General features: G+C 58.3%; 1 protein-coding gene across 12 annotated transcripts in view; it reads left to right on the forward strand.

Annotated features, from left to right (window-relative positions):
• The window catches only part of LOC118390676 (transcription factor COE1-A-like), a 362,338-nt gene that overhangs the window by 253,071 nt on the left and 96,767 nt on the right, over window positions 1-12,500 (forward strand). For all 12 annotated transcript variants that reach the window (XM_052529445.1, XM_052529447.1, XM_052529446.1 and 9 more), the window contains one exon: window positions 6,257-6,395. In XM_052529445.1, coding sequence (XP_052385405.1) covers window positions 6,257-6,395 — 139 coding nt within the window. The remainder of the gene's footprint in view (window positions 1-6,256; window positions 6,396-12,500) is intronic.

Below are 12,500 nucleotides of genomic sequence, written 5' to 3' on the forward strand. Positions count from 1 at the left end.
GAGAGGGAGAGAACGATGGGGGGAGAGAAGGAGAAGGAGAGAGGGAGAGAAGGAGAGAGGAGAGAAGGAGAAGGGAGAGAGTAGAGAGAGGGAGAGAAGGAGAGATTGAGTGAAGGAGAGAAGGAGAGAGGGAGGAGAGGAGAGATTAGACGGGAGAAGGAGAGAGGGAGAGTGTGAGAGAGAGGAGAGAGAAGGAAGGAGAAGGAGGAGAGGGAGAACAGAGGGAGAGAAGGAGAGAGGGAGAGAGAGGGAGAAAGGAGAGAGGGAGAGAAGGATTAGAAGAGAGGAGAAGGAAGAGAACGAGAGAGAAGGAGAGAGGGAGAGAAGAGGAGAGAAGGAGAGAAGGAGAGAGGAGAGAGAGGAGGGTAGAGGGAGAGAGGAGAGAGGGAGAGAGGGAGAGAAGGAGCAGAAAGGAGAGAGGGAGAGATTGATTGAGAGAGAGAGAAGGAGTGAGAGAGGAGAAGAAGGAGAGCAGGAGAGAGGGAGGGAAGGAGAGAGAAGGAGAGAAGGAGAGAGAGAGGGAGAGAAGGAGAGAGATGTAGAGAAGAAGGAGAATTGGATTGAAGGAGAGAAGGATAGAGGGAGAGAAGAAGAGAGAGAGAGGAGAGAACGATAGACGGAGAGAAGGAGAGAAGGAGAGAAGGAGAGAAGGAGAGAGAGGGAGAAGAGGGAGAAGGAAGGGAGAGAGGGAGAGAAGGATGAGAAGGAGAGAAGGATAGAGTGAGATAAGGAATAGAAGGAGAGAAGGAGAGAGAGAGAAGGAGAGAAGGAGAGAAGGAGAGAAGGATGAGAAGAAGAGAGGGAGAGAATGAGAGAGAAGAGATAGAGGAAGAGAAGGAGAGAATTAAGTGAAGGAGAAGAAGGAGAGAGGGAGTAGAAGGAGAGAGGGAGAGAAAGGAGAAGAGAAGGAGAAAGGGAGAAAGGAAAGAGAAGAAGAGAGAGAGAGAAGGAGAAAGGAGAGAGAGGAGGAGAGAAGGAAGATAGAGTGAAGAGAGAAGGAAGAAAGAGAGAGAGGAGAAGGAGAAAGGAAAGAGAGGAAGAGAAGGAGAGAGGAGAGAGAAGGATAGAAAGAAGAGAGAGAGAGAAGGAGAGAAGGATGAGAGGAGAGAGAAGGAGAGGATAGAGGAGAAGAGAGAAGGATAAGAGGGAGAGAAGGAGAGAGGAGAGAGAGAAAAGGGAGAGAGGATAAGAGAGAAGAGAAGGAGAGAGAGAGAGAAGGAGAGAGAAGAGAAGAGAGAGAGGAGAGAGAGGAGAGAAGGATAGAGGGAGAGAAGGAGAGAGAAGAAGGAGAGGGATGAAGGAGAGAGAGGAGAGAGGAGAAGAGAGAAGGAGAAGAGGAGAAAGAATAAGAGGAGAGAGAAAGGAGAGAGGAGAGAAGAGAGAGGGAGAGAGAAGGAGAGAGGAGAAGAAGAGAAAGGAGAAGAGAGGAGAGAAGGAGAGAGGAGAGAAGAGAGAGAAGGAAGAGAGAGTGAGAGAAGAGAGAGGAAGAAGAGAGGAGAAGAGAGAGAGAGAGAGGAGAGGAAGAGAGAGAGAGAAGAAGGAGAGAGAGAGAGAAGAGGAGAGGAGAAAGATAGAAGGAGAGAAGGAGAGAGAGAAGAGAGGAGAAGAAGGAGAGAGAGAGGAGAGAGGAGAAGGGAGAAGAAAGAGGAGAGAAGAGGAGAGGAAGGAGAGAGAGAAGGAGAGAGGGAGAGAAGGAGAGAAGGGAGAGAGAGGAGAGAGAGGAGAGAGGAGAGAGAAGGAGAGGAGGAGAGAGGGAGAAGAGGGAGAGAGAGAGAAGAGAGAAGGATGAGAGAGGAAGAGAGAGAGAAGGAAGAGAGAAGAGAAGGAGAGAAAAGGAGAGAGAGAGAGGAAGAGGAGAGAGAGGAGAGAGAGAGAGAAGAGAGAGAGGAGAGAAGGGAGAGAAGGAGAGAGAGAAGAGAGAGCAAGAGAGAGGAGAAGAAGGAGAGAAGAAGGAGAGAAGGAGAGAGAGGAGAGAGAGAAGGAGAGAGAAGGAAGGGAAGGAGAAGGAGAAGGAGATAAGGAGAGAGAGGAAGGAGATAAGGAAGAGGGAGAGAAGAGAGGAGAAATGAGTGAAGGAGAGAAAGGAGAGAAGGAGAAAGGAGAAGAAGGAGAGAATGAGAGGGGAGAATGAGAGAAGGATAGAAGGAGAGAAGGAGAGAGTAGGAAGGAAGAGAAGGAGAGAGAGAGGAGAAAGAGAGGGAGAAGAAGGATGGGAGAGAAGAGGAGAGAGGAGAGAGAAGGAGAGAAGAGAGAAGAAGAAGGAGAGAGAAAGGAGAGAATAGAGAGAAGGAGAGGGAGAGAAGGAGAGAGGAGGAAGGAGAGAGAGAGAGAGAAGGAAGAGGAGGAGAAAAGAGGATAGAAGAAGGAAGAGAAAATAGGAGGTCAGTGAAGGAGAGGATAGGAAGAGAAGGGAGAGAATGGATGGAGGGATGAAGAGATAGCGGACAGGAGAAGGGAGAAGAAGGAGAGAAGGAAGAGATGGAGGGAGAGAAGGAGAGAGGGAGAGGAGAGGAGAAGGAGAGAGGAAAGGATAGAACGATAGAGAGGAGAGAAGGAGAGAAAGGGAGAGAGGAGGGAAGGAGATTAGGTGAAGAGGAAGGAGAAAGGATAGAGGGAGAAGAAAGGAGGCGAGAGAACAATGGACGGAGAGAAGGAGAGAAGGAGAGAAGGAGAGGAGAGGGACGAGAGAAGGAGAGAGGAGGAGAGAAGGGAGGAGAAGGAGAGAAGGATGAGGGAGATAAGGATAGAGGAGAGAAGGAGATTGGATGGAAGGAGAGAAGGAGAGAGGGAGAGAAGGATAGAAGAAGAGAGGGAGAAGGAGAGAAGGATAGAGGAGAGAAGGAGATTGAGTGAAGGAGAAGGAGGAGAGAAGGAGAGATTTGAAGAAGAGAGAAGGAGAGAGGAGAAAAGGAGAGAGGAAGAGAAGGAGAGAAGGAGAGAAGGAGAGAGGGAGAGAAGGAGAGAGGAGAGAGGGAGAGAAGGAGAGGGAGATAAGGATAGAGGGAGAGAAGGAGAGATTGGAGGAAGGAGAGATGGAGAGAGGGAGAAAAGGAGAGAGGAGAGAGGGAGAAAAAGAGAGAGGAGAGAAGGAGAGGGAGAGAAGGAGAGAGGGAGAAAAGGAGAGAGGGAGAGAAGGAGAGAGGGAGAGGAGAGAAGGAGAGAGGGAGAAAAGGAGAGAAGGAGAGAAGGAGAGAGGGAGAGAAGGAGAGAAGGATAGAGGGAGAGAAGGAGAGACGGGTGAGAGGGAGAGAAGGATAGAGGGAGAGAAGGAGAGAAGGAGAGAGGGAGAGAAGGAGAGAGGGAGAGAGGGGGAGAATGAGAGAGGGAGAGAAGGATAGAAGAAGAGAGGGAGAGAATGAGAGAAGGAGAGAGGGAGTGAAGGAGAAAAGGCGAGAGGGAGAGAAGGAGAGAGGGAGAGAAGGAGAGAGGGAGAGAAGGAGAGAAGGAGAGAGGGAGAAAAGGAGAGAAGGAGAGAAGGAGAGAGGGAGAAAAGGAGAGAGGGAGAGAAGGATAGAGGGAGAGAAGGAGAGATTGAGTGAAGGAGAGAAGGAGAGAGGAGAAAAGGAGAGAGGGAGAGAAGGAGAAGGAGAGGGAGAAAAGAGAGAGGGAGAGAAGGAGAGAAGGAGAGAAGGAGAGAGGGAGAGAAGGAGAGAGGGAGAGAGGGAGAGAAGGAGAGAGGGAGATAAGGATAGAGGGAGAGAAGGAGAGATTGAGTGAAGGAGAGAAGGAGAGAGGGAGAAAAGGAGAGAGGGAGAGAGGAGAAAAGGAGAGAGGGAGAGAAGGAGAGAGGGAGAGAAGGAGAGAGGGAGAAAGGAGAGAGGGAGAGAAGGAGAGAGGAGAGAAGGAGAGAGGGAGAAAAGGAGAGAAGGAGAGAAGGAGAGAGGGAGAGAAGGAGAGAAGGATAGAGGGAGAGAAGGAGAGACGGTGAGAGGGAGAGAAGGATAGAGGGAGAGAAGGAGAGAAGGAGAGAGGGAGAGAAGGAGAGAGGGAGAGAGGGGGAGAATGAGAGAGGGAGAGAAGGATAGAAGAAGAGAGGGAGAGAATGAGAGAAGGAGAGAGGGTGTGAAGGAGAAAAGGCGAGAGGGAGAGAAGGAGAGAGGGAGAGAGGGAGAGAAGGAGAGAAGGAGAGAGTGAGAAAAGGAGAGAAGGAGAGAAGGAGAGAGGGAGAAAAGGAGAGAGGGAGAGAAGGATAGAAGAAGAGAGGGAGAGAGGGAGAGAAGGAGAGAGGGAGAGAAGGAGAGAAGGAGAGAGGGAGAGAAGGATAGAGGGAGAGAGGGAGAGAAGGAGAGATTGAGGAAGGGGAGAGAGGGATAGAGGAGAGAAGGAGAGAGGGAGAGAGGGAGAGAACGATAGAGGGAGAGAAGGAGAGAAGGAGAGAGGAGAGAAGGAGAGAGGGAGAGAGGGAGAGAAGGAGAGAGGAGATAAGGATAGAGGGAGAGAAGGAGAGATTGAGTGAAGGAGAGAAGGAGAGAGGGAGAAAAGGAGAGAGGGAGAGAAGGAGAGAAGGAGAGGAGAAAAGAGAGAGGGAGAGAAGGAGAGAAGGAGAGAGGGAGAAAAGGAGAGAGGGAGAGAAGGATAGAAGAAGAGAGGGAGAGAAGGAGAGAAGGAGAGAGGGAGAGAAGGAGAGAGGGAGAAAAGGAGAGAAGGAGAGAGGGAGAGAAGGAGAGAGGGAGAGAGGGAGAGAGGAGAGAAGGATAGAGGGAGAGAAGGAGAGAAGGAGAGAGGGAGAGATTGAGTGAAGGAGAGAAGGATAGAGGGAGAGAAGGAGAGAGGGAGAGAGGGAGGGAAGGAGAGAGGGAGAGAAGGATAGAAGAAGAGAGGGAGAGAAGGAGAGAAAGATAGAGGGAGAGAAGGAGAGATTGAGTGAAGGAGAGAAGGATAGAGGGAGAGAAGGAGAGAGGGAGAGAACAATAGACGGAGAGAAGGAGAGAAGGAGAGAAGGAGAGAAGGAGAGAAGGAGAGAAGGAGAGAAGGAGAGAAGGAGAGAAGGAGAGAAGGAGAGAAGGAGAGAAGGAGAGAGGGAGAGAAGGAGAGAGGGGAGAGGGAGAGAGGAGAGAGGGAGAGAAGGAGAGAAGGATAGAGGGAGATAAGGATAGAGGGAGAGAAGGAGAGATTGAGTGAAGGAGAGAAGGAGAGAGGGAGAGAAGGATAGAAGAAGAGAGGGAGAGAAGGAGAGAAGGATAGAGGGAGAGAAGGAGAGAGGGAGAGAAGGAGAGAAGGAGAGAGGGAGAGAAGGAGAGAGGGAGAGAGGAGAGAAGGAGAGAGGGAGAGAAGGAGAGAAGGAGAGAAGGAGAGAAGGAGAGATGGGAGAGAGGGAGAGAAGGAGAGAGGGAGAGAGGAGGGAAGGAGAGAGGGAGAAGGATAGAAGAGAGGGAGAGAAGGAGAGAAAGATAGAGGGAGAGAAGGAGAGATTGAGGAAGGAGAGAAGGAGAGAAGGAGAGAGGAGAGAAGGAGAGAGGAGAGAAGGAGAGAAGGAGAGAGGGAGAAAAGGAGAGAGGGAGAGAAGGAGAGAGGGAGAGAAGGAGAGAGGGAGAAAAGTAGAGAGGGAGAGAAGGAGAGAAGGATAGAGGGAGAGAAGGAGAGACGGAGAGAGGGAGAAAAGGAGTATGCTTATTTATTTTATCTTGTGTCCTTTAACTATTTGTACATTGTATATATATATATATATATATATATATATATATATATATATATATATATATATAATATGACATTTGTATGACATACTGTTTTGAAACTTCTGTATGTGTAATGTTTACTGTTCATTTTTGTTGTTTTTCACTTCATATATTCACTTTGTATTTGTCTACCTCACTTGCTTTGGCAATGTTAACACATGTTTCCCATGCCAATAAAGCCCTTGAATTGAATTGAATTGAATTGAGAAGGAGAGAGGGAGTGAATTAGAGACAGAGAGAAGAGTACATCCACAGAGTACACTGAAAGACAGACGCTCTTATATGAAGAAGTACAATGTGTTGGTCATTTTATATTTTAAATGTTTTATATATGTTTTTATTCGATCATTTGTTTTGTATTTTCGTAATTGTTTATTTTTTGATAGTTGGTTATTGAAAGTGCATAGAAGCTGACTGGACTAGGAGTTTCAGATTTCCATTGACATTAAGTCAGCCCTCTGTATCACTATGATGGTGCATATGTTATGGTTGTAGATGGAATGATCCGATCTGGAGACACCTCAGATTTGTCAAAACATCCTAACCTTTGACCTCTCTCTGTGTGTGTCTATGTCCAGGTGGTGGTGTCTACTACGGTCAGTGTGGACGGACATGTCCTGGCGGTCTCTGACAACATGTTTGTCCACAACAACTCCAAACACGGCCGCAGGGCTCGTAGGCTGGATCCTTCGGAAGGTCCGTCTTACCTGGAGCATGGTAGGCACCCTCTCACTTTTCTACTGTACGGCCGTCTGTCTGTCAGTCTGTCTGCCCTCTGGTCTGACCGTCTGTCAGTCAGTCTGCCCTCTGGTCTGACCGTCAGTCTGTCTGTCAGTCTGTCTGCCCTCTGGTCTGACCGTCAGTCTGTCTGCCCTCTGGTCTGACCGTCAGTCTGTCTGCCCTCTGGTCTGACCGTCAGTCTGTCTGCCCTCTGGTCTGACCGTCAGTCTGTCTGCCCTCTGGTCTGACCGGCTGTCTGTCTGCCCTCTGGTCTGACCGTCAGTCTGTCTGCCCTCTGGCAGGAGACAGGGTGGGAGGAGACTGGGTGGGAGGAGACAGGGTGGGAGGAGACTGGGTGGGGGAGACAGGGTGGGAGGAGACTGGGTGGGGGAGACAGGGTGGGAGGAGACTGGGTGGGGGAGACAGGGTGGGAGGAGACTGGGTGGGGGAGACAGGGTGGGAGGAGACTGGGTGGGGGAGACAGGGTGGGAGGAGACTGGGTGGGGGAGACAGGTTGGGAGGAGACTGGGTGGGAGGAGAGACTGGGTGGGGGAGACAGGGTGGGAGGAGACTGGGTGGGAGGAGACTGGGTGGGGGAGACTGGGTGGGAGGAGACTGGGTGGGAGGAGACTGGGTGGGGGAGACAGGGTGGGAGGAGACTGGGTGGGGGAGACAGGGTGGGAGGAGACTGGGTGGGGGAGACAGGGTGGGAGGAGACTGGGTGGGAGGGGGCAGGGTGGTAGGAGACAGGTTGGCAGGAGACTGGGTGGGAGAAGACTGGGTGGGAAGACTGGGTGGGGAGACAGGGTGGGAGGAGACTGGGTGGGAGGAGACTGGGTGGGGGAGACAGGATGGGAGAAGACTGGGTGGGGGAGACAGGATGGGAGAAGACTGGGTGGGGGAGACAGGATGGGAGGAGACTGGGTGGGGGAGACAGGATGGGAGGAGACTGGGTGGGGGAGGGCAGGGTGGTAGGAGACAGGTTGGCAGGAGACTGGGTGCGTGTAGACTGGTTGGGGGAGACAGGGTGGGAGGAGACTGGGTGGGGGAGACAGGGTGGGGGAGGCAGGATGGGAGAAGACTGGGTGGGGGAGACAGGGTGGGAGGAGACTGGGTGGGAGGAGACTGGGTGGGGGAGACAGGGTGGGAGGAGACTGGGTGGGGGAGACAGGATGGGAGAAGACTGGGTGGGGGAGACAGGATGGGAGAAGACTGGGTGGGGGAGACAGGATGGGAGAAGACTGGGTGGGGGAGACAGGATGGGAGAAGACTGGGTGGGGGAGACAGGATGGGAGAAGACTGGGTGGGGGAGACAGGGTGGGAGAAGACTGGGTGGGGGAGACAGGATGGGAGAAGACTGGGTGGGGGAGACAGGGTGGGAGGAGACTGGGTGGGAGGAGACTGGGTGGGGGAGACAGGGTGGGAGGAGACTGGGTGGGGGAGGCAGGATGGGAGAAGACTGGGTGGGGGAGACAGGGTGGGAGAAGACTGGGTGGGGGAGGCAGGATGGGAGAAGACTGGGTGGGGGAGACAGGGTGGGAGGAGACTGGGTGGGAGGAGACAGGGTGGAGGAGACTGGGTGGGAGGAGACAGGGTGGGAGGAGACTGGGTGGGGGAGACAGGGTGGGAGGAGACTGGGTGGAGGAGACAGGGTGGGAGGAGACTGGGTGGGGGAGGCAGGATGGGAGGAGACTGGGTGGGGGAGACAGAGTGGGAGGAGACTGGGTGGGGGAGACAGGGTGGGAGGAGACTGGGTGGGGGAGACAGGGTGGGAGGAGACTGGGTGGGAGGAGACTGGGTGGGGGGTGCAGGATGGGAGGAGACTGGGTGGGAGGAGACTGGGTGGGGGAGACAGGGTGGGAGGAGACTGGGTGGGGGAGGCAGGATGGGAGAAGACTGGGTGGGGGAGACAGGGTGGGAGGAGACAGGGTAGGGGAGGCAGGATGGGAGAAGACTGGGTGGGGGAGGCAGGATGGGAGAAGACTGGGTGGGGGAGACAGGGTGGGAGAAGACTGGGTGGGGGAGACAGGGTGGGAGGAGACTGGGTGGGGGAGACAGGGTGGGGGAGGCAGGATGGGAGAAGACTGGGTGGGGGAGACAGGGTGGGAGGAGACTGGGTGGGAGGAGACTGGGTGGGGGAGACAGGGTGGGAGGAGACTGGGTGGGGGAGGCAGGATGGGAGAAGACTGGGTGGGGGAGGCAGGGTGGAGGGAGACTGGGTGGGGGAGGCAGGATGGGAGAAGACTGGGTGGGGGAGACAGGGTGGGAGGAGACTGGGTGGGAGGAGACAGGGTGGGAGGAGACTGGGTGGGAGGAGACAGGGTGGGAGGAGACTGGGTGGGGGAGACAGGGTGGGAGGAGACTGGGTGGAGGAGACAGGGTGGGAGGAGACTGGGTGGGGGAGGCAGGATGGGAGGAGACTGGGTGGGGGAGACAGTGTGGGAGGAGACTGGGTGGGGGAGACAGGGTGGGAGGAGACTGGGTGGGGGAGACAGGGTGGGAGGAGACTGGGTGGGAGGAGACTGGGTGGGGGTTGCAGGATGGGAGGAGACTGGGTGGGAGGAGACTGGGTGGGGGAGACAGGGTGGGAGGAGACTGGGTGGAGGAGACAGGGTGGGAGGAGACTGGGTGGGGGAGGCAGGATGGGAGGAGACTGGGTGGGGGTGGCAGGATGGGAGGAGACTGGGTGGGGGAGACAGGGTGGGAGGAGACTGGGTGGGGGAGACAGGGTGGAGGAGACTGGGTGGGGGAGACAGGGTGGCAGGAGACTGGGTGGGAGGAGACCGGGTGGGAGGAGAATGGGTGGGAGGAGACTGGGTGGGGGAGACAGGGTGGGAGGAGACTGGGTGGGAGGGGGCAGGGTGGGAGGAGACAGGGTGGGAGGAGACTGGGTGGGGGAGACAGGGTGGGAGGAGACTGGGTGGGGGGAGACAGGGTGGGAGGAGACTGGGTGGGGGGAGACAGGGTGGGAGGAGACTGGGTGGGGGAGACAGGGTGGCAGGAGACTGGGTGGGAGGAGACCGGGTGGGAGGAGAATGGGTGGGAGGAGACTGGGTGGGGGAGACAGGGTGGGAGGAGACTGGGTGGGAGGAGACAGGGTGGGGGAGGAGACTGGGTGGGAGGAGACAGGGTGGGAGGAGACTGGGTGGGGGGAGACAGGGTGGGAGGAGACTGGGTGGAGGAGACAGGGTGGGAGGAGACTGGGTGGGGGAGACAGGGTGGGAGGAGACTGGGTGGGGAGACAGGGGGAGAAGACTGGGTGGGGGAGACAGGGTGGAGGAGACTGGGTGGGGGGGAGACAGGGTGGGAGGAGACTGGGTGGGGGAGACAGGGTGGGAGGAGACTGGGTGGGGGAGACTGGGTGGGGGAGCAGGGTGGGGGGAGACAGGGTGGGAGGAGACTGGGTGGGGGAGACAGGGTGGGAGGAGACTGGGTGGAGGAGACAGGGTGGGAGGAGACTGGGTGGGGGAGGCAGGATGGGAGGAGACAGGGTGGGGGTGGCAGGGTGGGAGGAGACTGGGTGGGGGAGACAGGGTGGGAGGAGACTGGGTGGGGGAGACAGGGTGGGAGGAGACTGGGTGGGGGAGACAGGGTGGCAGGAGACTGGGTGGGAGGAGACCGGGTGGGAGGAGAATGGGTGGGAGGAGACTGGGTGGGGGAGACAGGGTGGGAGGAGACTGGGTGGGAGGAGGCAGGGTGGGGGAGACAGGGTGGGAGGAGACAGGGTGGGAGGAGACTGGGTGGGGGGAGACAGGGTGGGAGGAGACTGGGTGGGGGAGACAGGGTGGGGAGACAGGGTGGGAGAGGAGACTGGGTGGGGGAGACAGGGTGGGAGGAGACTGGGTGGGAGGGGGCAGGGTGGTAGGAGACAGGGTGGGGAGACTGGGTGGGGACTGGGTGGGGGAGACTGGGTGGGGGACGACAGGATGGGAGAAGACTGGGTGGGGGAGACAGGGTGGGAGGAGACTGGGTGGAGGGGACTGGGTGGGGGAGACAGGGTGGGAGGAGACTGGGTGGGGGAGGCAGGGTGGGAGAAGACTGGGTGGGGGAGACAGGGTGGTAGGAGACTGGGTGGGGGAGGCAGGATGGGAGAAGACTGGGTGGGGGGAGAAAGGATGGGAGAAGACTGGGTGGGAGGAGACAGGGTGGGAGAAGACTGGGTGGGGGAGACAGGGTGGGAGGAGACTGGGTGGGGGAGGAGACTGGGAGCGAGGGGGCAGGGTGGGGGAGACAGAGGGGGAGGAGACTGGGTGGGAGGAGACCGGGTGGGGAGGAGAATGGGTGGGAGGAGACTGGGTGGGGGAGACTGGGTGGGAGGGGGCAGGGTGGTAGGAGACAGGGTGGGAGGAGACTGGGTGGGGGATAGAGGATGGGAGAAGACTGGGTGGGGGAGACAGGGTGGGGAGGAGACTGGGTGGGAGAGACTGGGTGGGGGAGACAGGGTGGGAGGAGACTGGGTGGGGGAGGCAGGAGGGGAGAAGACTGGGTGGGGGAGACAGGGTGGTAGGAGACTGGGTGGGGGAGGCAGGATGGGAGAAGACTGGGTGGGGGAGAAAGGATGGGAGAAGACTGGGTGGGAGGAGACAGGGTGGGAGAAGACTGGGTGGGGGAGACAGGGTGGGAGGAGACTGGGTGGGGGAGGAGACTGGGTGCGAGGGGCAGGGTGGGGGAGACAGAGGGGAGGAGACTGGGTGCGAGGGGGCAGGGTGGGGGAGACAGAGGGGAGGAGACTGGGTGCGAGGGGGCAGGGTGGGGGAGACAGAGGGGGAGGAGACTGGGTGCGAGGGGGCAGGGTGGGGGAGACAGAGGGGGAGGAGACTGGGTGCGAGGGGGCAGGGGGAGAAGACTGGGGGAGACAGAGGGGGAGGAGACTGGGTGGAGGGGACAGGGTGGGGGAGACAGAGGGGGAGGAGACTGGGTGGGAGGGGGCAGGGTGGGGGAGACAGAGGGGGAGGAGACTGGGTGCGAGGGGGGCAGGGTGGGGAGACAGAGGGGGTGGGGGTGAGATTGGGGGGAGGAGACTGGGTGGGGGGAGACAGGGGCAGGGGGGCAGGGGGGGGAGACAGAGGGGGGAGGAGACTGGGTGCGAGGGGGCAGGGTGGGGGAGACAGAGGGGGAGGAGACTGGGTGCGAGGGGGCAGGGTGGGGAGACAGAGGGGAGGAGACTGGGTGGGAGGGGGCAGGGTGGGGGAGACAGAGGGGAGGAGACTGGGTGGGAGGGGGCAGGGTGGGTGAGACAGAGGGGAGGAGACTGGGTGCGAGGGGGCAGGGTGGGGGAGACAGAGGGGGAGGAGACTGGGTGGGAGGGGGCAGGGTGGGGAGACAGAGGGGGAGGAGACTGGGTGGGGGGGGCAGGGGTGGGGGAGACAGAGGGGGAGGAGACTGGGTGGGAGGGGTCAGGGGGGGGAGACAGAGGGGAGGAGACTGGGTGGGAGGGGGCAGGGTGGGGAGACAGAGGGGGAGGAGACTGGGTGGGAGGGGTCAGGGTGGGGGAGACAGAGGGGAGGAGACTGGGTGGGAGGGGGCAGGGTGGGGGAGACAGAGGGGGAGGAGACTGGGTGGGAGGGGGCAGGGTGGGGGAGACAGAGGGGGAGGAGACTGGGTGCGAGGGGCAGGGTGGGGGAGACAGAGGGGAGGAGACTGGGTGCGAGGGGGCAGGGTGGGGGAGACAGAGGGGAGGAGACTGGGTGCGAGGGGGCAGGGTGGGGGAGACAGAGGGGGAGGAGACTGGGTGGGAGGGGGCAGGGTGGGGGAGACAGAGGGGGAGGAGACTGGGTGCGAGGGGGCAGGGTGGGGAGACAGAGGGGGAGGAGACTGGGTGCGAGGGGGCAGGGTTGGGGAGACAGAGGGGAGGAGACTGGGTGCGAGGGGGCAGGGTGGGGGAGACAGAGGGGAGGAGACTGGGTGCGAGGGGTCAGGGTGGGGGGAGACAGAGGGGGAGGAGACTGGGTGCAGGGGGCAGGGTGGGGGAGACAGAGGGGGAGGAGACTGGGTGCGAGGGGGCAGGGTGGGGGAGACAGAGGGGGAGGAGACTGGGTGCGAGGGGGCAGGGTGGGGGAGACAGAGGGGAGGAGACTGGGTGCGAGGGGGCAGGGTGGGGAG

This window comes from Oncorhynchus keta, chromosome 11 (assembly GCF_023373465.1).
Source record: "Oncorhynchus keta strain PuntledgeMale-10-30-2019 chromosome 11, Oket_V2, whole genome shotgun sequence".
NCBI lineage: Eukaryota > Metazoa > Chordata > Actinopteri > Salmoniformes > Salmonidae > Oncorhynchus > Oncorhynchus keta.